This window comes from Pyricularia pennisetigena, chromosome 3, assembly GCF_004337985.1.
Source record: "Pyricularia pennisetigena strain Br36 chromosome 3, whole genome shotgun sequence".
Lineage (NCBI taxonomy): Eukaryota > Fungi > Ascomycota > Sordariomycetes > Magnaporthales > Pyriculariaceae > Pyricularia > Pyricularia pennisetigena.
The window spans coordinates 764,496-788,539 of NC_043742.1; the positions used below are offsets into that span (position 1 = coordinate 764,496).

Below are 24,044 nucleotides of genomic sequence, written 5' to 3' on the forward strand. Positions count from 1 at the left end.
AACATCTGTGATGCAAGGTTTGTAAACCGCGGCAACACTGCCTCACAAGGCAGCTACAAGGGGTCAGAGCGTTTATGGGGGGCTAGGGAAGTGTCCACCTAAAAAAAGCATCCTGGCACACCCTATGACATTTTTACCTACCGCATTGATGTTCCCCGGACTGATGTTTGCGGGGTACATACAGCCGCTCCAATCTCTGTCGACTTGTTCCCCATCGTAATGCGACTCTGAAGTCAGGAACAGCAAGGAATCAACCGCTTTTGGTCCACTTTTAACACCATTCTCATGTGTGCGCTTGCGGGCATGTCGGCAAATGTCACCAGTGCCGGGCTGCGCTATGACATGGTTCGTCAAGGGCATTTTTGAGGCGGCATCGAATATCTGTCAAGCAAACGCGGAGGGGGAGAATATAAGAACTAGGGGTATTTGTCCTGGATTGGCGTTTCAGTCATGAGCTGGACGTCTTCCACATACCGGTAGATGGATTGTTTTGCATACCTTGGCTACCTAGTTGATCAGGCAATTTGTCCAAGATGCGTTTCGTGTCCTCGCTTCTGCCACTTGCCGTGAGCTATTGTTACTGGCCCACCCAGGTTACTGCGTTTACCAACCCCATCAAGACGGGGAGTGATCCCCAGATGGTTTACCACGATGGAATGTAGGGTTCAGCTTTCTTTTTTTTTACTTGTTGCTCCCCTTGAGTCTTTGACTCCCTTCCCAGCCATTCCCGCCAGAGGAGCTAACCTTTCTCTGTAGGTACTACCTGACCGCTACAACATGGACCGACGTCCAAATCACGGCCGCCTCTACCATCGAAGGCCTCAAGAACGCCACTGCAAAAGTCATCTGGTCGGACCGAACATCCAACCCGAACCGGGCCTGCAACTTTTGGGCCCCTGAGATGCACAAGCTCGACGGCCGCTGGCATCTCTTCTTCTCGGCCAGCGTGTGCGACCCGGACTGGGGCGTCGTCCTGCCCACCCTTAGGGTCTACACTCTGGCCGGCGGCGCCGAGAATCCGCTCTCTGCCGACTATGAGCTCCTGGGGCCGATTACGCCTCCTAATTTCACCGACGGCATGCTTGATGCGGTATGTTTGATTCGTTGCTTTGGGCTTTTTTTTTTTTTTTTTCTTTTTCTTTTTGGTCACTTGGCGACTTCTTGCGTGTGCTTGGTTCTTTTGTCTTTTGCTAAAGCCTAAATCTATTATTTACTTTTCGACGCGGACAGACACTGTTTGACATCAACAACACGACTTATTTTATTGTAAGATTACATCTCAGATCTCTACCCGCTCCACCTTTTGAGTAGTGAGGCAGGCCAACATTTCTTCCTTCCTTTTGTTTAGTATTCCTCCGTTTCTGGCCCCCAAAGTCCAGCCGGCGCCTCCCTTTGGATCGCCAAGCTCCTCTCGCCCACGACGTGCTCCAACGCCACCATGATCGCAGCCCCCGAGTTCGACTGGGAAAAGTCGGCCTCTGCGGTGCTGGAAGGCCCGTACGGCCTCGTGTCGCCCTCGGGCACCAACTACGTCGTCTACTCGGCCGACTCGTGCAACACCCCCGCCTACAAGCTCGGTGCGCTCCGCTACGACCCCTCGACCGGCGGCGACGACCCGACGAACCCCAGGTCGTGGAGCAAGCTGCCCGACCCCATCTTCACCACGGGCAACGGCCTCTACGGCCCCGCCCACAACGCCTTCTTCAAGAGCCCCGACGGGACGCAGGATTGGCAGGTCTTCCACGCCAACCTGAACGAGAAGGACGGGTGCGGCACCACGCGCAAGACTTTTATCCAGCCCATCTCGTGGAGGAATGACACGCCGGACCTGGGTGAACCCTTGGCTGTCGGCACTGAGATTGCGCCTCCTTCGGGCGAGGGGTTGGTGAACTGAAGAATTCTTTTTTTTTTTTCTTACTCTTTTGCTCCAATAAATGAGATGAAATAGTTAGCACACATAGTATCAATTAATCAAGTCTTGTAGCAGCTGGACCTTTTTGTCCAGGTGACGACAAGTCTCACTCGAGCCCTACGATATCAGCCGCAGCCTGAATCCACGGCCTCCAGTAGCTGCCAAGTATGTCGTCCACGACCTCGACTATCTCCCTGCCCCAGGACTCCAGAAACCAGTACCCATCCAGCATGTGGAAAAAGGCGCCAAAGTAGGCAAAGAGCACGAGGGCGGGCGGCTGCCTCTGATGCAGCAAGGCGACGTACCGCTCGGGGGCAAAGTGCACGAAGGCCATGGGGCCCGCCCACCCGCGGTTGACGTCCCAGCGCCTCAGCGTGTCGGCGTCCATCGTGGCGAACTGCCGGGTGTACGCCCGGCACTTCCTCAGGATGTGGAGCGCCTCGTCGTAGACCTCCGCGTCCGGGTTGCTGTCGCGCCTCCACACGTCCCCTATGCGCCGCAGCTCGCCGTCCATCGGATCCGCGTCGTCGTCCCGGGGCCGCAGCTCGTTCCAGTTTCCCAAGGTCAGCAGCCCGCCCAGCCTCCCGTCGAGCAGGGAGTGGTAGTACGAGCTCAGCACGGCGTCGACCCCGCGCACCATGGGGATCCACTCGACGCCCAGCAGTCGGTCCTTGCGCGAGTGCTGCTGTTGCCGCTGCTGCTGCTGCTGCTGCTGCTGCTGCTGCCGGCGGGACCCCTCGGTCCGGCCTGCCAGCTGCCTGGAGAGGGCAAAGGTGTAGAGGATGTTGAGGACGGACCACGCCAGCAGCCCCTCGCTGTTCTCGACCGTCAGGTGCTGGACCACATGGTGGAACCCCGCCAGGGACTTTTCGTGATGGAGCGTGGCGTCCTCCAGCAGGGGGCATCTGGTCTGAAAGCCATCCAGGTAGGACTTGTGCAGCGCCGCCAGGGCCAGCATGGCGTGGGCTACAAACGGGTACTCGAAGCCCACCTGGGGGAACGTGACCTGCCACAGGGCGTCGACGTCGGGGGAATTGAAGATGGAGCTGCTGGTCGAGACGGTCCAGTGGTGCAGCAGAGCCAAGTCTGCGATGCTGAAAAGTCCAGACCGTGGAGTCGAGGGACCACCGTGCCGAGAGTTGGCGAGCTGGCCGATCGCTGCGGTGCTGCCAGGATCGCTACCGAGTCGGGTCCTATCGGGAAGCAGAGCGAGAGTTGTCAACGGCTCACCCGTCGGGCTCAAATGCAGACCCGCCGCACTGGAAGCGGCGCGCGTCCGGGGCGTCTCGCCATCATCGCTAGCGGCCAGTCTGGCGGAGATGGTCTCATCTGGATAGCGGCACGACTCATCGCGACGGAGACAAGCGCGACATCGCGGCCGTCCCTCGTCGCACTGGAAAGTGGAGACGGCTCTATCAGCAGACTGATTGGATCGATACGGGCAGGTAGGGTTTTAGGCCTGGGGTCTGCATCTATGTATGTACTTACTTTTACGCGGCGGCTGCGGCAGCCAAGGCAACCCGTCCGTGACTTTCGATGCGCTCTCTTTTTCTTGGCTGGTAGCGGTGCAGCTGGCGACCCTTCCGACATGACACGGAACCGGGGAATTGGTACGGGTCTAGTGCGGGAACGAGGTGTGGTTGTTGGGGGGGTTTTCTCGACAAGAACGAGGAACGAAAACGGGAGCGAGCGCAACAAGCGAGGCGATCAAAGTTTGTCGAATCACACAGTCATGTAAACTAACGTTGGGCTCCACATCTCCGACCCCCCTAAAGTCCGGCCCCTAAAAATATCTACTCAGCCACGTCAACCCTTTGTTTTATTTTATAAATATCTAGACGAATTTTTCACTTTAGAACTTGCATTTTGAAGATTCTTGCTCCAAACTTTCCAATGAAACAGTACACTGAAAATCAGCTTCTTGCTGCCATTTCTGACATAAGAAATGGCAAATCAGTTCACAAAACCTCGCAAAAATGGGGTATTCCTCGGAGTACCCTTCACGATCGTTTAAAGGGGGCCCAGTCAATTCAACAAGCGAAAAGATTTTGTCAAAGGCTTTCACAGGAGCAGGAGACCTATTTGGCAGATTGGGTACTTGCGCAGGCCGCGTTAGGCCTTCCGCCAACGCATCAAGAACTACGCTATTTTGCGGAACGAATTCTTCAGGCCGCCGGAGAAAGAAAAAGCCTTGGGAAACATTGGGTTAGCCGTTTTATAGCCCGATATCCAATTTTGAAAACCCAAAGGCCCCGGCGAATAGAAAATGCCCGGGTTAATGGGGCTACAACCGAGGTAATTAAATCTTGGTGGTCCTATTTGAAAAATCCCGTTATCGATACTATAAAACCGGCCAACCGTTGGAATATGGACGAAACAGGTATAATGGAAGGCAAAGGATCTAATGGCCTGGTGTTAGGGCGTAATAAAATCCGGCCATTACAGCGAAAAGAGCCTGGAACGCGGGGTTGGACGAGCATAATCGAATGTGTATCAGCTACGGGGGCTGTTATACCTCCCCTCGTTATATTTAAGGGGAAAAACGTACAGCAACAATGGTTTCCAGCTGATTTAAGTCCTTTCGATACCTGGCAATTTCATGCAACAGAAAACGGGTGGACAAATAATGAAACAGGTATCGAATGGTTAAAAAAGGTGTTTATTCCAAATACCCAACCTTTAACTCCTGAAAAGCGTTTATTAGTTCTCGACGGCCACGGATCACACGTCAGCGACGAGTTTATGCTTGTTTGCCTCCAAAATAATATTCAGCTTTTATATTTACCTCCTCATTCGTCGCACGTTCTTCAACCGTTGGATTTATCGGTTTTTGGGCCGTTAAAGGAAGCTTATCGACGTCACCTGGGATTTGTAAACCAGTTTTGCTGTTCAACGGTTGTTGGGAAACGAAACTTTCTACTTTGCTATCGAAAAGCCAGATCAAAAGCATTTATAGCAAAAACCATTCAATCTGGTTGGCGTACGACGGGGTTATGGCCGGTGAACTTGGCAAAACCACTTTTAAACCCGTTTTTATTAGAAAATAGCAACGCCAACGTCGAAAAAGGTAGAAATAACGGCTTCCAAAGGGATAAAACACCGGAAAGCCCAAACCAAAAAATTAACGACCAATCTTTACTTATTTGGAAAACCCCTAAAACGACCCGAGATATTCGACTTCAACTACAGGAAATTTCCCGGTCCGAAAAAAGTAACGCCACTTCACGGCTTTTGTTTGCAAAAGTCCAAAAAAGCTTCGAAACCAAGGATATCTTATTGGCTGAAGCTCAGCAAAAAATCAGTTTGTTAAAAGCAAAATTGGAGGCGGTACGGCCGGTCAAAAGGAAAAGGGTAATTCCGGATCCCAACGAGCTTTTGGTCAGCAAAAAAAACGTTTATGAAGCACAGGAAAATAATAGGGACTGTTTAGAGGATTTGAACGATGGAGAAGAGGTTAGCGAACCGGGAGAGCCTGACAATGATTGTATTATTGTGCGTTGATAGGTTTACATTTAAATCGGTTTATAAAAGGGGTATTTCGTCGTTACATTTTTCAAGGGGGCCGGACTTTAGGGGGGTCGGAGATGTGGAGCCCAACGTTACTGGCTGGCCCCAATGGGCTCAGCCACACTGGACCGTTTAAACCCAGGAGCTGTTTTGCTGCCCCTTTGGCCCCGCTAAATCATTTTGCGGTGGATAAAAAATATGGGTTGATGATAGTTATCTACAGTAGTCTCAGTGCTTAGACTAGACCGAACGCTCCATGTAACTTTTAGCCACATGGCTTTTTATTGGCCGAAAAAATCGCGCTCACTCTAGTCTGAGGATAACTTGTCGCATTTCGCCGTTTATGGCGGGTATTTGCACTGTATTCGCACTCACTGTACAAGCATTGCATACGCAAAAAAATAAATACAAATCGTAAAAATATAAGGTAACCTGCGTTGCATTATTTGGAACTTTGTTATTTTTTTAATACAAAAACCGTATTATAAGCCTATTAAGTTTTAAGAATATTTGAATATTGAACATATTCTTTTTAATTTTATATTAATATTTTTCTTATAATTAACGGTATATGATGCAAGTGTTGATTGGATTTAATGTAAAGGCCATGTCCAAAACAAGGAAAGGTGAATCAACAGGATACGTATAAAGGTATAAAATTGATTGTCTTTCTAAGTACAGGAATAGGTCCGTTACAGGTCCGAATGTCTATATATATAGACCTTTAGCCCCATAATTATCTTAGCCAGAATTGCGCATAAATAATATTCCGACAGATCTAATCCCTAAAACTTTAGTTCCAATATCGTTAAATTGGTAGAGGTATAAAGGTGTTTCGATTGTAAATTTAACATATATATATATATATATATGTATTACCTATTTAATTATTTAACGGCTTATATAGTACAATATATCTACCAAAATCTTATTTACTACGACATATACGTATACCACGCCCATGTGGCAAAGTTTTGAAGTTTGATTAAAAAACAAAAATAATATTAAAAAATATCGAAAATTGAAAAAAAAAAATCAAAAAAACAATACCGCCATAAACGGATTAAGGCCGGGGGATATCTAATTCGCCTAATTGCACGTATAAAATTAAAAATTCAATCGTTGTTAATAACGGTATTAAATTTTATATCCAAAGTTTAAACCGCATATTTTTAGAATTTTTTTTTTTTTTATAACGGAATATAGGTTGCCGAATTGACGAAAATACCGCCATAAACAACGAAAATCGACAAATTGTCCTCAGACCTGAACTAAAACGTTTATGGATGGACCCAAAGGTACATTGCAAAGCCGCAATTGAGCCACGAAATGGATTAATTGTGGAGCTCTGAGACTAGATAAAGGGTGGTTTTTTTGCCCGCCACCATAGTACATGGAGCGCTCGGACCCCGCAGGGGTCTAGTCTGAGCACTGAGACTATAACATTTTATATATTTTCTTTCCTCCGCGATTCCACGTAACCAGAGCACATGAGCTCCCATCGAACATGAAAATTTTCCGCGTTTTTTACAGCTCCCCCGCCTTCTTTTTAACTCGGCCTACTTAGCACGTTCCGATATTCTGGGGCACAAAGGTTCCAGTACCGCTAGGGGTGACGTCTAAACCGCAGGAAATGCCGCACTTGACGCGTAAAGAGCCTCCAGCTTTGTTGCCGACAACAACGAATTTCTCGTCTCGACGGCAGCAGCCTTCGGCGACAGTAACTCGATTCTCATTGAGGATTTTGAACTTGCAGCCCTTATCTTGAGCTGCAGCGCCGGAAACAAGGGCTAGGGCGACGGCGTAGATTGTGGTGAACTTCATGTTGTGAGTGGGTGCGTTTGCTTTTGGATTTGTTGTCTGTTGGCTACATGTCTCCAAGGTTAGCCACACTGCTAAAGTATGCTCATATTGTGGTGGATCTCCGGAGGGATGATCGGGATGGAATTTTAGCTCTGTATACCTCGAAGAAAATGATTTAAACGATCTGTGGATATCAAGGATGAGCCGGATGAGATGGAAAAACATATTTTGACCGTCGAGAGTGTCAGACGAGTGGGATTTATAAATTTTTGGAGTCACCTGCTGAGTGCAATAATACGATACGACAGAATACCATCATGGCCTCGACCGAGTGATCACGTTTCAGCTGACTCTGTGGCAGAGAAATTCCCAAGAGGCATGAAGGATCAGCTTTTTAGTTTGGGGCTTTTTCTTAGGCGACTATTGTTCCAGGAGCGAAAGTGATTGAGTCGCGATGGTTGCCGCCCCCGATATGGGAGCAAAGTTGAATGCTGTGCAGACAAAAAATGAATTAATATAACTGATCGCCGTTTCAGCTGCTAGCATCCAACTTTAGAAGATCAAGCAACACGAATTTGAACAAATGATGGAACAGCAGGAGGTGCGTGATCAAGCTCGTCAAATTAGCTTGTGCTCGAGTCGTCTAGTGCCCGAGGTTTACTGTTGAGCCCTGTCAGCAAATTGCCTTTGGCCTGGCGGCTCGGGCACAAGCAGTCAAACGCTCACTCAAATGTCGCCGAGGTATATCACAAAGAAAAATTCATGCCTGCACAATAAGCGCCAACCTACGAGTCATCCCCAGCGCCGCCGGTTTCAGTCGTTAGGGAAGAAAGCTCGCTAGCCAGACATTGCCAACTGGCAGATGGTTTCCGTTTTCAATCAGGGCGGTACTTACCATGTCGAGTAAAATAGAAATACACGCCGGATACTTTTTTCTTATTCATTTTCTCCTGTCTTCTAGAAGGTCTTGACTCTTGGAATACCCGTCATGACTCTCAAGCAAAACTTGCTCGATCGACTGATCGCCGTGCTTGTCAATAACATCCCCTTGGGATGGCAGCCGACGACAGGATCCACCCTTCTGGTGGACTACTACTTTATTATTTGCTGAAAGTAGGTTGCAAAAGACTAAAGTAGCCGTGGTATTTCCGACGAACGAGTCTCGTCAAGCGCTAAACGAGGTAAACGAAGGTGGATCCACGATATACCCACAATTGTCACCACAGAGATTTTGATTATTACGGATTCTTGAAATGAATGGGTTGAAAGAGCTAAGGCTTGGTAGCATTCTCTCTGTGGACATTTGGCCCCAGCAAAAGATATAAAAGAAACTGACATTGGTAACCATTTCTAGACCAACCAAATCTTTAATTTACAACTATGACTCAACGATAGCTGTAGCGTCGTGTATTCACTCACCGCTTTGCTCGAGAAAAATAATGAATCTTAAAGGTTGGTGCTTGCTAGCGGCTCTGACAGCTCCTGCCAGCGCGGTTCAGCATGTCACCGAGTTTGATGACCCGCCCGTTGAGCATCGTCCCAAGTTTAGATACTGGTAATGCAGCCTGATCCCTGCTTGTTCCAGCACTTGTGGTCCGTGGATATGCTGGATGAACATGGCAAGACTAAAATTCTTAACAAAAAAAAAAAAAAAAACCAAATAGGCTTCCCGACGCCAGCGTTGACCACGCCGTCTTGGCTGATGATGTGCGCCAACTCAAACAAGTCGGTGCCGGTGGGTTGGAATTCGTCCCGTTCTACAACTACGGGTTTGGCGGCCCTCATCTGAACCAGTCCGACGTCTACGCCTTTGGCAAGCCTGCCTTTGCCCAAGTCTTTCGGCAAGCGCTCGAGGCGGTCAAGGCCGATGGCCTCATCATGGACTTTGCCCTCGGGGCCAGCCAGGGCCAGGGTGTCCCCGCCGAGCCGCTCACCCCGGGGCTGGCCATGCAGTTGGTCTACGGCAAGATGACCATCAAGGGCGGGGAGCAGTTCCAAGGCGAGCTGCCGGCACCGAATATTGAATGGAACGAGGAGGCGGGATTTGTGCAGCCGCAGGAGAGATTTGGCGGAAACCGGCTTGTTGGCGTCTCGGCCGGCGCAATAAAGTACGGTAGGTTGCCGAGGAGCAGACATTTGTTGTCCTTTTTTTTTTTTTTTTTTTTTTTTTTTTTTTTTTTTTTTTTTTGGACACCCCACCCGTCACAGCCTAGTCCTACTGAGATGGATCTGACTCGAATCCCTTCACGCAATAGCGAACCAGTCAGGCAGCAGCGCTGTGGCCTTGGTGGAAGAGTCCCTGGTTGACCTCTCGGGCAACGTCACCGGTGGAAGACTCACTTGGCAAGCTCCCACGGACCACGATGATTACGTCTTGTTTGCAATCTACGAGCGCTACACCAACCAGAGATCGGCGGCCGGCGTCCCCTACGACGTCATCGCCAACGGCTCCTGGGTGACGGACCACTTTAGCGCAGCGGGAGCAAAGCTCGTGTCGGAATTCTGGGAGCAGAACATCCTGAGTAGTGAGATCAGCGAGCTGCTCGATGCCGTGGGGCAGCATTCATGGGAGGACAGCATGGAGATCCAGGCATCCCTCTACTGGTCCCCAGGTTTTATTCAAAAGTTCAAGGAGACGCGAGGCTACGACCCCGTCAAGTATCTGCCGCTGATGTTTGACAAGTCGACGTCATTCATGGGCCACGTGGCACCCTACAATACGACGTATTACCTGGAAGGATCTGCGGATGCCGCGCAGGCCAAATACCTCCAGGACTACCGCCTGATCCTCAACCAAGGCTACGTGGAGTATCTGCAGGCACTAGGGGATTGGGCCAAGTCTCTCGGGCTTTCGCATTCCTGCCAGGTGGCTTACAACATCCCCGTCGACATGCTCGCCGCCGTTCCATCCGTCGCGGGGCCCGAGCTCGAATCCCTCGCCTTTACCGACGTTGACCAGATGCTTCAGTTCACTGGGCCGGCGCACCTGGCGAGGCGAAACGTAATCTCGACAGAGGTTGGTGCAGTCCAGTCGGGCGCATACAGCCAGTCGCTGCCGTCTCTCCTCCGGCTCTTCAACCAGGCGTTTGCAGGCGGGGTCAACCTCATGGTGATTCACGGCATGCCGTACGGTGGCGAGCAGCCCGAGACGACCTGGCCGGGATACACGCCGTTCCAATATGTTTACTCCGAGATGTGGGGCCCCAGACAGCCAGCCTGGAAGTACATGTCCGAGATGATGGGCTACACAGCCAGGAACCAACACATCCTCCAGCTGGGTGTCGCCAAGAAAGACCTGGCCGTGTACCTGTACAAGGATCATCCGTACTCGACCACTGTCAGCCACAATGGCACAGATCTGCGTGCAGATGGTATGTTAGTTATAGTACCGCAGGTTCAACCCCCAGCGTTTTTTTTTTTTTTTTTTTTTTTTTTTTTTTTTACTAAAAGAAAATAAAAATCAAAACAAATCCCCGTAGGCTTTTCCTATGAATATCTCTCGCCAGCAAACTTTGCCAGTGAAAACGCGACCGTCCAGGGAAGGCTGCTCGATCCAACCGGTTCAGGATATCGGGCTCTTGTTCTCAACCAGCAAACGTTCATTTCCCCCGAGGCTTCAACAAAACTGGCAGAGTTCGCCAAGGCAGGCCTACCCATTGTAGTTGTTGGGACCCTGCCAAACACCACAATCGGCTCCGTCGGGCAGGACATGGTATCAAAGACCATTGCAGGCCTCCAGTCGGCAGGACACGCCAACCTCAAATTCATTGACTCGCCCGACTCTTTGGTCCAAGCACTGCATGAACTTTCAGTCAAGCCTAGGGTACAGACATCTCCCGCCCGCTCCGCCCAGACCTTGCACACAATTTGGAGAGCAGATGGCGCCTCCAACTACGTATTTCTATACAACGACGGACCCGCAGCAACTTTCAACGTCGGCATCGAGGCAAACGACGACCTGGTACCCAGCAAGCTCGATGCCTGGACGGGTAGCCAGGAGCCCGTCGCAATATACGGACGGTCCGAGGGTAGGATAACCCTGAGTGTGTCGCTGCGGCAAGACCAGGCCACCATCCTCGCTTTCACGCCCTCGGTGGAGCCTCGAGACCACATCTCAGCGCACTCGCAGAACGTCGCTGAGGCCTTTTACAGCCCTGACGGGGAGATATCGGTCGCCGTGTCCGACGCCGGCGCTGCATCCGTTACGCTTTCCGACGGCCGCACGCACCAGATCCCCGCACTCGCTGACAGGACCGGAGAAACCCTAGCCTCCATCGAGGTCGGACCCTGGAATCTGACCCTCGAGTCGTGGGTACCAGGCGCAGACGCTACGAAATCAGCGCCTGCCAGGGAAACACTCGACCTCGGCACGCAGAGCGCCCTGGTCCCATGGTCGCAGGTGCCAGCGGCGCAGAACGTCTCGGGCGTCGGCATCTACACGGCCACTTTCACACGGCCGGCTGTCGGCCAGCTGGCGGGCGAGGACGTCATGACCATGATGGACTTTGGCCCGGTGCTCAACACCCTGAGGGCCTGGGTCAACGACAAACAGCTGCCGGCGGTGGACGTGTCTGCCGCGCAGGTCGACATCTCGCCGTACGTCGTGTCTGGGCAGAACTCGGTCCGGGTCGAGGTTGCGTCGACGCTGTTCAACGCGGTCAAGGCAAGGATCGACGGCGTCAAGAACTTTGGTCTGGGGCCGAATGTGCCCCAATTTTATACCGCTGTGGACTGGCAGAGGCATGGGTTGGTTGGCCCGGTGCAGGTGACGACGCTGCGCAGGGTTAGTTTGTGAAAAGACTTGGAGGGGATATTAGGCGATGCTGGTTCGCATTTGGTAAAAACGGCTTTGGGATGGGCGTTTTATTGGGGAGCTTTCCAGTTTCCAATCGGCTATTCTGTACTGTTGCTTGCACAAACGAAAAAGCACAACACCTGTCACTGGGCCTAGGTCTAATAGACTAATGGATCGAGCCTGCTGGCCTACATAGTGTTGCTTAGTTTTGATATTAGACTTGGTTATTAGCCAATTAAACCACTTCCTATCTATCCTACATCTTTGCTGCTTTGCATCAAGTAAACACAACTCGATCCCAACGCGCCATTGCATTACAGCCTTTACCGCCGGATATCTGCCAAGTCTACCAGCAGAGCAATGAATCGTGTTTTCTTAATTGAGTGAAATAGGTGCCACGATATTTTAGCACGAGGCAGATAAATTCTTTATAAGGGTGCAACTCCTACATGGCCAGAAGCAAAATATGACTCGTCTGCGTGCGCCTTGCAGACGCAGTTCCAACCTAGATACATTTAAACAGTAAATATTTACATTAAAAAAAAAACAAAAAAAAAAAAAAAAAAAAAAAAAAAACAATCCTGACCACCATAAGAATCACCACCAGCCAAACACATAACTCCCCCAAAACTCCTCCGCGGCGCCGTGCCCATCTATACACAATCTTCTCAGGCAAACCGCCTGTCGTACTGCTGGAATATGCGGTCCAGCTCGGCGTCGCCGGCCTGCGACGCAAGCCAAATGTCGCCCCGGTAGGGCCTTGGGACGGTCCTGTCGGCCACGGAGCCCATGATGCCCAAAACCTTGTCCGTGAAGCGACGCGACCAGCGCTCGCGCTTCTCCGGGTCGTCCCAATGCAGCTCGAAGCGGGCCAGGGCGCGGCCGAGCGGCATGCTGCAGCTGTCCTGCATGTCGGTCATGGCGCCGCCGCCCTGGATGACGAGGGCGTACATGCGCGAGCGGGCGGGCGAGCGGCGAGCGGTGCAGAACAGGTCGTACATGCGCAGCAGGGCGTCCTCGCACTCGGGCACCACCCAGTTGGACACGCTGGTCAGGTACGAGCTCGCCATCTCGCGCGCCGACGACGTCGGCTTCCAGTAGAGAAGCGGGTCCGCGTGCAGGGCCGTCGCCGTCACCTCGCCCAGCAGGCCCGGGTTGGCCGCCAGAAAGTCCGACGCCGGCAGCATGCGCAGGTCCAGCAGCGTCTTCTCGCTCCAGGCCGCCACGTCGTTGTCGTCGTCGTCGTCGCCTCCGCCGCCGATCAGCGACGCCACCTCGGCGCCCATGTGCTCCCGGACCAGCGCCACCGTCTCCCCCGCCGAGAGCAGGCTGACGACGTTCAGGGACGCCACCGGGTCGACCTGGTCCGGCTCAAAGTGGAGGCGGAACGACACGGATACGTCTCGCGGCAGGCCGTACGCCCTGCGGAACGCCCCCTGCGCAGCGCACATCTTCAGCTGCGCGCGCGTGATGCGCGTGAAGCGCCACGTCGCCCGCGGCGGCTCGTCCATGACCCGCAGTCGGATCTCGACCGCCACGCCGGCGCCCGCCGCCGCCCCGCCCCGCATGGCGTGCAGCAGCTCCGGGTGCGACTCCTCGCTCACGTCGACGACGGTGCCGTCCCAGAGCGCGATCCTGCCGCCGACCACCGACTGGCAGCCCAGTCCGTGCTTGCGTCCCAGGATGAGGTCCCAGCCGGCCGTGAGGAAGTGCCCGCCCGCGCCGACGCCGAAGCAATCTCCGTGCGGCACCGCCTTGCGAGCCGTCGCCAGCGTGTGGATCGTCTGGCCCAGCACGCAGCCGGGCTCGATGTGCAGGACGTCGTCGACCACGCGGCGCCTGGTCATCCCGGCGAGGTTGATCATGAGGCCGCCGTCGCAGGATGCGCCGTTGAAGTAGCCGTGCCCGCCGCTCTTGACCGACACGGCCAGGCGCCCGTACAAGCCGGCCTCCTTGATCAGGCGCAGCGTCTGCGAGACCCCGTGCTCGCTGACTGGGGACACCACCACTGCCGGTATGGGCGCCGCGCGGTCGTGCATCGCGGCCTCGGCCGGCAGCGACACGCCGTCAGTCACGTACACCTGCAGCCCCCTCTGGCGCAGCCTGGCCACCAACAGCGCCACGTCGTTGTCTCCGGCAACCGTGGTGGGGATGATCACCGGCGTGGCCACCAGCGGTTGAGGAGCGGTGGCCGCCGCCGCCTTGATGCCGTCGAGAGGCGTCAAGGCGGGCCAGCGGTGGTGTTGCTCGGTGAGGGTTTGTGAGTGAGCCATGTGGTTGTTGTTGTTTTCTTTTTTTTTTTTTTTTTTTTTNAAAAAAAAAAAAAAAAAAAACTCCGAACGAGATGTGGTGACGCAGGGGCCGACGTCCCGCCGCCCTTTATCTCCCCTTAATTCCCTCTGGTACATGGTAAATTTGATGGCGATTTATTTCTTTTGCCCTCCTCGGCGCCAAGGAGTCCCATCAGCCTGGTCGAGGTAACGTTGGCACATTTTCCGTTTATAATACCAAGAGTGGCATTTTGGCGGAGACGGCCTGCGGGCAGCATTTTTTTTTTTTTTTCTTATTCAACTGCCATTTCCTGCAAAGAAAGGTTCCAAGCAAGGGATGAGTTGGTCGACCATCAGCTTTGCATTCCACCGCGCGTCCTTTTGTCTTTTGAACGTCGCCACCCCAGCATGATATCGTCGTGCTGGGGTATGTACAGTAGATAAAGTGGTCCGTGCCTTCAATCTCAGCTGCATTCAACCATGTGGTCGGCGGCGAATCGTGCCGCTAGTTCCAGCCTGGAAGGGAAGAAGAAACATGAAACGGCGTGATTTCGTTCCAAGGAAAAGTTCTGGAGCGCGATCTCTGGGAGGGGGACTACGTGGGCGTTTGTGCATCCCTTTGTTTGTGTGTGCCACAGACGCTGTGAAGCGAGAATGCGCGCGCCATGGCTTGCTGCTATCAACCAAGCCCGTCTTTTGCACCTAAAAATAAATCCAACTGAAGACATGCCAGCTTTGCCAATTGTTTAGCAATGTGTTGTGGCTAAATATCCACAAGGTCCATCCACTTCTGCCACAATCAGCCAATTTACGGTCGCATCGACACCGTGTTCCGGTTCTGGCTTTAAGCGCCGCTCCGCTGTGCCGCGCAAAACTCACGGTTTTCGACGAAACTATTGATCTCTAGACATTCAACCGCCATGTTAAACACTGTCAGAGTATCTAGTGAATAAACACCCAGATTTAAAAGTCGTTGGCCTTCATCCGCAGGTCGCAGGCAGTGAGCATTTTCTACTTTGTAAATATTATAGTTTGAAAGAATAATACCTAAATAAATTGACACTTGTTAGTTCAAGCCCGGCATTTCAAACATACATTTGTTACCCTACGCTCAACTGACGCATCTCTAACGTTGGGTACGCCCAAACCGCACCCCCCCTAACAACCGCACCCCCAAAAATCTAACAACAAAATGCCGCGTTTCGGAAATCGATTTGAAAATAAAAATATTAACGCACAACAATACAATCGTTTTCAGGCTGTTCCGGTTCATTAACCACTTTTTTATTAGTTAAAGGTTCCAAATTTTCTATATCATTTTCCTGCAATCTAATAATATTTTATTTATTAACCAAAAGCTCGTTTGGATCCGGAACCACCCTCCTTTTTTCAACCGGCCGCATTACCTCCAATTGCGCTTTTAATACACTGACTTTCTGTTAAACTTTAACTAATAAAATATTTTTAATTATAAAACTTTTTTGGACTTTTGCAAATAAAAACCGTAAAATTAGTCTCAGTGCTCAGACTAGACCCCCCTGCTTCGCAGTGGGGACCGATCGCTCCATGTACCTTTCAGCCACATGGCTTTTCGACCAATTACATTGGCCGAAAAGATCGCGCTCGTTCTAGTCTGAGGACATTTTGTCGCATTTCGCCGTTCATGGCGGTACCACCAACGATAATTTGTCGCATTTCGCCGTTTATAACGGTATTATTAATAATATATTTAATATTACGATATCGATTATAATTATTTTATTAATATAAGGATAATTTATGGTATTCTGCCGTTTGTAGCGGGTAAATGCAATATATTCGCATTATAATGGCAAAAAAAAATAGTGTACCCATAGTATGCAATTAAATATTCGTATAAAAAAATATATAAAGATTATAAAAATATATAGTAATTTGCGTTAAGTTTATTGGAGTTTGCTGAGTATTTTAATGCCGGCCGCGTCTTTATAGCTACTGTATTTGGAAAGATATTAAAATATTAAATAAAATCTGTAGTTTTTTATTATATTTAATTCTTTTTTTAAATAATGGTAGGCAATAATTATTTTAATTTAGTTTACAGTTTTTATACCTTAGTAGACCTAATACTGCAAAGTGCATGCAATTATCGATTAAAACAAAAGTTTTATTAATATTTTTATATAAATTAACAATTTGTTAAGAAATTAAATAATTCACGCGAATATTGGTAAAATGGAAATATTTTCACGTAATATATTCTTTAATCAATTTGCTAGTAGATTCTATATAAGTTCTTTTTTTATAAATTTTATTCAATTAAATAAAGCAATATATACAAAAAAAACACAAATTTAACATTTTTTTATATAAAAACATAAAAAGGGCCGGTGTTGCAAGTCGGGTTTTACGTTAACGTTTGTTTATATATATAATCCATTTTCTCAAATTTTGGTTTTATTATTGTTAGAATCGGTAAAAATGTAAAAGCATTTCGATGGTAAAATATATATAAAATTGGATATACCTTACCTATCCGCATATTTAAGGGCTTATATAATTAGGTATACGTACAAAAATGTGAGATTATATTAAGTATATATATGCCACCCCCCACGTGCAGAAACCACAAAATTCTGCTGCAAAACAAAAATAATATAAAATTAATTAAATAAAGCAAAAAGATTTATAAAATACACATTTGCCATTTGTTTTTATTAAACAGTTTTGAAAACCGATATTATAAGTACGACTAAACTTGAACGTTTGTCTATATACGTAATCGAATCTCTGAAATTTTGGTTTTATTATCGTTAAAACTGGTAAAAATATAAGCGAGTTTCGATTGTAAATTATATATAAAAAAGTATATACTTTGCCTATCCGCTTATTTAACTGCTTATATAATCCGATATAAGCACCAAAATTTCTTATAACGATATATACATATATACGACCCTCCACGTGCAAAATGTATAAAATTTGGTCAAAAATTAAAAATAATATTAAAAAAAATCGAAAATCGAAAAAAAAAATCGAAAAAACAGTACCGCCATGAACGGATTAAGGGCAGGTGGTATCCAATTCCGCCATTATAATAAATAAAAAAATTAATCGAATCGCTGCTAATAGCGGTATTAAACGCTATTTTTAACGATATTTTATTTTTTTAATATTATGCATGGTTGTGGAATAATAAAGGAGTTTCGGTTAAAAAAAGGCCAAAAATACCGCCATAAACGGCGAAAATCGACAAGTTGTCCTCAGACCTGAACCAGAACGTTCTTTGGATGGACCCACAGGTACATTGCAAAACCGCAATTGAGCCACGAAGTGGAGCGAAGTGGATCAATTGTGGAGCTTTGGGCTTTAGGGATGAGCCCTAAGACTACCGTAAAATGGCGTTATTGTTTTCGGACCGGGAAATTTCCTATAATTAAAATCGAATATTTCGGGTCGTTTTAAAGGTTTTGTTACGACCAGACAAATTGGGTCGGTACCAATGAGGCCAGGCGGGGTCACACCCCTCCTAACGACACTCGACCATAGTCTCAGTGCTTAGACTAAACCCCCCTGCTTCGCAGTGGGGACCGAGCGCTCCATATACCTTTTAGCCACATAGCTTTTCGACCAATTACATTGACCGAAAAGATCGCGTTCGTTCTAGTTTGAGGACATCTTGTCGCATTTCGCCGTTTATAACGGTATTATTAATAATATACCTAATATTGCGATATCGGTAATAATTATTCTATTAATATAAAAATAATTTGTGGTATTTTGCCGTTTATAGCGGGTATATATAAAATATTCGTATTATAATGGCAAAAGAAAATAGTGTACCTATAATATGCAATTGAATATTCGTATAAAAAAATAAATAAAAATTATAAAAATATATAGTAATTTGCGTTAGATTTATTGGAGTTTGTTAAGTACTTTAGTGCCGGCCGCGTTTTTATAACCATTGTATACGAAAAAATATTAAAATATTGAGTAAAATTTGGATTTTTTTATTATATATTTTTTTTTGAATAATAGTATATAATATTAATTTTAATTTTAGTTAGAGTATTGATAGCCTAGCAGACCTAATACTGCAAAATGCATGCAATTATCGATTGAAATAAAAGTTTTATTAATATGTTTATATTAATTAACATTTTGTTAAAAACCTGAATAATTTACGCGAATATTGGTAAAATTAAAAGAAAGTTTAATTTAGGCATTCCTTTATCAATTTATTAAAAAGCTTTATTGTACTTTCTTTTTATAAATTTTATTTAATTAAATAAAACAATAAATATAAAAATAATACATATTTAGCATTTCTTTATATAAAAAGACAAAAAGGGCCGGTATTGTAAATCGGGTTTTACGTTGACGTTTGTTTATATACATTATCCACTTTTTCAAACTTTGGTTCCATTAATGTTAAAATTGGTAAAAATGTAAACGCATTTCGATTGCAAAATATATATAAAATTGGATATATTTTACCTATCCGCATATTTAACGGCTTATATGATTAGATATATGTACAAAAATGTGATATTATATGAAATATATATATACCACCCCCCACGTGCAGAAACCACGAAATCTGGCTGCAAAACAAAAATAATATTAAATTAATTAAATAAAGCAAAAAAATTTATAAAATACACATTTAGCATTTCTTTTTATAAAACAGTTTTTAAAGCCGATATTATAAATGAGACGGGATTTGGACGTTTGTTTATATACGTAATCGAATCTTTGAAGTTTTGGTTTTATTACCGTTGAAATTGGTAAAAATATAAACGAGTTTCGATTGTATATTATATATAAAAAAGTATATACTTTGCTTATCCGCTTATTTAACTGCTTATAAAATCTGGTATATGCACCAAATTTTAGTATAACAATATATAAATATATACGACCCTCCACGTGCAAGAATTATTAAGTTTGGTCCAAAATTGAAAATAATATCAAAAAAAATCGAAAAAACAGTACCGCCATAAACGGATTAAGGGCAGGTGGTATCGAATTCGGCCATTTTAACAAATAAAAGAATAAATCGAATTGCTGCTAATAGCGGTATTAAACGCTATTTTCAACGATATTTTATTTTTTCAATATTATATATAATTGTGGAATATTAAAAGAGTTTCGGTTAAAAAAAGGCCAAAAATACCGCCATAAACGGCGAAAATCGACAAGTTGTCCTCAGACCTGAACCAGAACGTTCTTTGGATGGACCCACAGGTACATTGCAAAACCGCAATTGAGCCACGAAGTGGAGCGAAGTGGATCAATTGTGGAGCTTTGGGCTTTAGGGATGAGCCCTAAGACTACCGTAAAATGGCGTTATTGTTTTCGGACCGGGAAATTTCCTATAATTAAAATCGAATATTTCGGGTCGTTTTAAAGGTTTTGTTACGACCAGACAAATTGGGTCGGTACCAATGAGGCCAGGCGGGGTCACACCCCTCCTAACGACACTCGACCATAGTCTCAGTGCTTAGACTAAACCCCCCTGCTTCGCAGTGGGGACCGAGCGCTCCATATACCTTTTAGCCACATAGCTTTTCGACCAATTACATTGACCGAAAAGATCGCGTTCGTTCTAGTTTGAGGACATCTTGTCGCATTTCGCCGTTTATAACGGTATTATTAATAATATACCTAATATTGCGATATCGGTAATAATTATTCTATTAATATAAAAATAATTTGTGGTATTTTGCCGTTTATAGCGGGTATATATAAAATATTCGTATTATAATGGCAAAAGAAAATAGTGTACCTATAATATGCAATTGAATATTCGTATAAAAAAATAAATAAAAATTATAAAAATATATAGTAATTTGCGTTAGATTTATTGGAGTTTGTTAAGTACTTTAGTGCCGGCCGCGTTTTTATAACCATTGTATACGAAAAAATATTAAAATATTGAGTAAAATTTGGATTTTTTTATTATATATTTTTTTTTGAATAATAGTATATAATATTAATTTTAATTTTAGTTAGAGTATTGATAGCCTAGCAGACCTAATACTGCAAAATGCATGCAATTATCGATTGAAATAAAAGTTTTATTAATATGTTTATATTAATTAACATTTTGTTAAAAACCTGAATAATTTACGCGAATATTGGTAAAATTAAAAGAAAGTTTAATTTAGGCATTCCTTTATCAATTTATTAAAAAGCTTTATTGTACTTTCTTTTTATAAATTTTATTTAATTAAATAAAACAATAAATATAAAAATAATACATATTTAGCATTTCTTTATATAAAAAGACAAAAAGGGCCGGTATTGTAAATCGGGTTTTACGTTGACGTTTGTTTATATACATTATCCACTTTTTCAAACTTTGGTTCCATTAATGTTAAAATTGGTAAAAATGTAAACGCATTTCGATTGCAAAATATATATAAAATTGGATATATTTTACCTATCCGCATATTTAACGGCTTATATGATTAGATATATGTACAAAAATGTGATATTATATGAAATATATATATACCACCCCCCACGTGCAGAAACCACGAAATCTGGCTGCAAAACAAAAATAATATTAAATTAATTAAATAAAGCAAAAAAATTTATAAAATACACATTTAGCATTTCTTTTTATAAAACAGTTTTTAAAGCCGATATTATAAATGAGACGGGATTTGGACGTTTGTTTATATACGTAATCGAATCTTTGAAGTTTTGGTTTTATTACCGTTGAAATTGGTAAAAATATAAACGAGTTTCGATTGTATATTATATATAAAAAAGTATATACTTTGCTTATCCGCTTATTTAACTGCTTATAAAATCTGGTATATGCACCAAATTTTAGTATAACAATATATAAATATATACGACCCTCCACGTGCAAGAATTATTAAGTTTGGTCCAAAATTGAAAATAATATCAAAAAAAATCGAAAAAACAGTACCGCCATAAACGGATTAAGGGCAGGTGGTATCGAATTCGGCCATTTTAACAAATAAAAGAATAAATCGAATTGCTGCTAATAGCGGTATTAAACGCTATTTTCAACGATATTTTATTTTTTCAATATTATATATAATTGTGGAATATTAAAAGAGTTTCGGTTAAAAAAAGGCCAAAAATACTAGTCTCAGGGCTCATCCCTGAAGCCCAGAGCTCCACAATTAATCCACTTCGCTCCACTTCGTAGCTCAATTGCGGCTTTGCAATGTACCTGTGGGTCCATCCAAAGAACGTTCTGGTTCAGGTCTGAGGACAATTTGTCGATTTTCGCCGTTTATGGCGGTATTTTTGGCCTTTTTTTAACCGAAACTCCTTTATTATTCCACAATTATGCATAATATTGAAAAAATAAAATATCGTTGAAAATAGGGTTTAATACCGCTATTAGCAGCGATTCGATTGATTTTTTTATTTGTTATAACGGCCGAATTGGATACCACCTGCCTTTAATCCGTTCATGGCGGTACTGTTTTTTCGATTTTTTTTTCGATTTTCGATTTTTTTTAATATTATTTTTAATTTTTGACCAAATTTTATACATTTTGCACGTGGAGGGCCGTATATATATATATATATATATATATATATATATCGTTATAAGAAGTTTTGGTGCTTATATCGGATTATATAAACAATTAAATAAACGGATAGGCAAAGTATATATTTTTTATATATAATTTATAATCGAAACTCGTTTATATTTTTACCAGTTTTAACGATAATGAAACCAAAACTTCAGAGATTCGATTAGGTATATAAGCAAACGTCCAAATCCAATCCTATTTACAATATCGGTTTTGAAAACTTTTTAATAAAAACAAATGGCAAATGTGTATTTTATAAATCTTTTAGTTTTATTTAATTAATTTTATATTATTTTTGTTTTGCAGCCGAATTTTGTGGTTTTTGCACGTGGGGGGTGGTATTTATATACTTAATATAATATCACGTTTTTCTACGTATACTTAATTATATAAACCCTTAAATATGCGGATAGGTAAAATATATCCAATTTTATATATATTTTACCATCGAAATGCTTTTACATTTTTACCAATTCTAACATTAATAAAACCAAAATTTGAGAGCATGGATTATATATATAAATAAACGTTAACGTAAAACCCGATTTGCAATACCGGCCCTTTTTATGTTTTTATATAAAAAAGTGCTAAATTTGTGTTTTTTTGTATTTTTTGCTTTATTTAATTAAATAAAATTTATAAAAAAAAGAACTTATATAGAATTTATTAGCAAATTGATTAAAGAATACATTAAGTAAAAATATTTTGATTTTACCAATATCTGCGTAAATTATTTAATGTTTTAATAAATTGTTAATTTATATAAAAATATTAATAAAACTTTTATTTCAATCGATAATTGCATGCATTTTGCAGTATTAGGTCGACTAAGGTATAAAAACTGTAAATTAAATTAAAATCATTATTGCATACCATTATTTAAAATAAGAATTCAATATAATAAAAAATTACAAATTTTATTTAATATTTTAATATCTTTCCAAATACAGTGGCTATAAAGACGCGGCCGGCATTGAATTTTCAGCAAACTCCAATAAACTTAACGCAAATTACTATATATTTTTATAATTTTTATCTATTTTTTTATACAAATATTTAATTGCATACTATGGGTACACTATTTGTTTTTGCCATTATAATGCGAATATATTGCATTTACCCGCTATAAACGGAAAAATATCACAAATTATCCTTATATTAATAAAATAATTATAAACGATATCGTAATATTAAATATATTATTAAAAATACCGTTATAAACGGCGAAATACGACAAATTATCGTTGGTGGTACCGCCATAAACGGCGAAATGCGACAAAATGTCCTCAAACTAGAACGAACGCGATTTTTTCGGCCAATGTAATTGGTCGAAAAACCATGTGGCTGAAAGGTATATGGAGCGTTCGGTCCCCACTGCGAAGCAGGGGGGTCTAGTCTAAGCACTGAGACTACAAAAATACTGCCATAAACGGCGAAAATCGACAAGTTGTCCTCAGACCTGAACCAAAGCGTTTTTTGGATGGACCCACAGGTACATTGCAAAGCCGCAATTGAGCCACGAAGTGGAGCGAAGCGAACGAAGTGGATTGATTGTGGAGCTTTGGGCTTCAGGGATGAGCCCTGAGACTAACTCGACCAGAAAAAACATCGACCGACAGGAAACAGAATTACATAAAAAATCACGTAACCCCACGTAACCGCCAAAAAAACGATATAATTGATATATCATATATTAATTATAGCAAAACAAATAATATACTGGTTATAAAACATATTACACATATTATACCCAGGATAATGGACTATATAAAAATACGCTTATTACTATGTAAATAAAACTTAGTTTAAAATTGCTTAGCAACAATCAATTTACTATTTACCCAAAAATCGATTATAATTTCACCCCAATTATTGAAAAACCCCAATTACCCAGTTAAAACGCTTAATTGCTTTAACCCATTATATTTTACCCTAAAAACAGGTTACCCGATACCTTAATCGTAACATTTTAATTACTTTTATTCAATATTTTGCCTTAAAATATTCCGAATAATATCGCCGAAATAATATTTTGTAATAAAACCACCCCTTAAACCCCTTTTACCATTAACGCTCCGCCCAACGCTAACGTATTACGCCAAATAATCGCGACGCTCCAAACAAAGAATCGATAATTCCAGGAACAAATAACCGAACAAATTAATCGAATTAATAGGAATTATATTAAA

General features: G+C 44.1%; 5 protein-coding genes across 5 annotated transcripts; 2 read left to right on the forward strand and 3 right to left on the reverse strand.

Moving 5' to 3' along the window:
- Positions 1–533: 533 nt before the first annotated feature.
- PpBr36_02243 (uncharacterized protein) lies at positions 534–1,894 on the forward strand (the record flags this gene model as incomplete). Its single annotated transcript, XM_029889425.1, has 4 exons — positions 534–658; positions 757–1,090; positions 1,231–1,266; positions 1,349–1,894. 4 exons carry the CDS (start codon positions 534–536, stop codon positions 1,892–1,894), a joined length of 1,041 nt encoding a protein of 346 aa, XP_029752891.1.
- Positions 1,895–2,018: 124 nt separating this feature from the next.
- Positions 2,019–3,529, reverse strand: PpBr36_02244 (uncharacterized protein; the record flags this gene model as incomplete). The annotated part of the gene is made up of 2 exons (XM_029889426.1): positions 2,019–3,305; positions 3,401–3,529. Coding segments are annotated over 2 exons (1,416 nt in total), but the record flags the coding sequence as incomplete, so codon positions are not given.
- A 3,509-nt stretch (positions 3,530–7,038) lies between these two features.
- On the reverse strand, positions 7,039–7,155 carry PpBr36_02245 (uncharacterized protein; the record flags this gene model as incomplete). The annotated part of the gene is made up of 1 exon (XM_029889427.1): positions 7,039–7,155. The coding sequence occupies one exon, from the start codon at positions 7,153–7,155 to the stop codon at positions 7,039–7,041; it is 117 nt and encodes a 38-aa protein (XP_029752889.1).
- Positions 7,156–8,661: 1,506 nt separating this feature from the next.
- Positions 8,662–12,017, forward strand: PpBr36_02246 (uncharacterized protein; the record flags this gene model as incomplete). The annotated part of the gene is made up of 4 exons (XM_029889428.1): positions 8,662–8,777; positions 8,887–9,335; positions 9,478–10,593; positions 10,702–12,017. 4 exons carry the CDS (start codon positions 8,662–8,664, stop codon positions 12,015–12,017), a joined length of 2,997 nt encoding a protein of 998 aa, XP_029752886.1.
- On the reverse strand, positions 11,559–14,290 carry PpBr36_02247 (uncharacterized protein; the record flags this gene model as incomplete). Its single annotated transcript, XM_029889429.1, has 2 exons — positions 11,559–11,946; positions 14,133–14,290. 2 exons carry the CDS (start codon positions 14,288–14,290, stop codon positions 11,559–11,561), a joined length of 546 nt encoding a protein of 181 aa, XP_029752887.1.
- Positions 14,291–24,044: the final 9,754 nt, after the last annotated feature.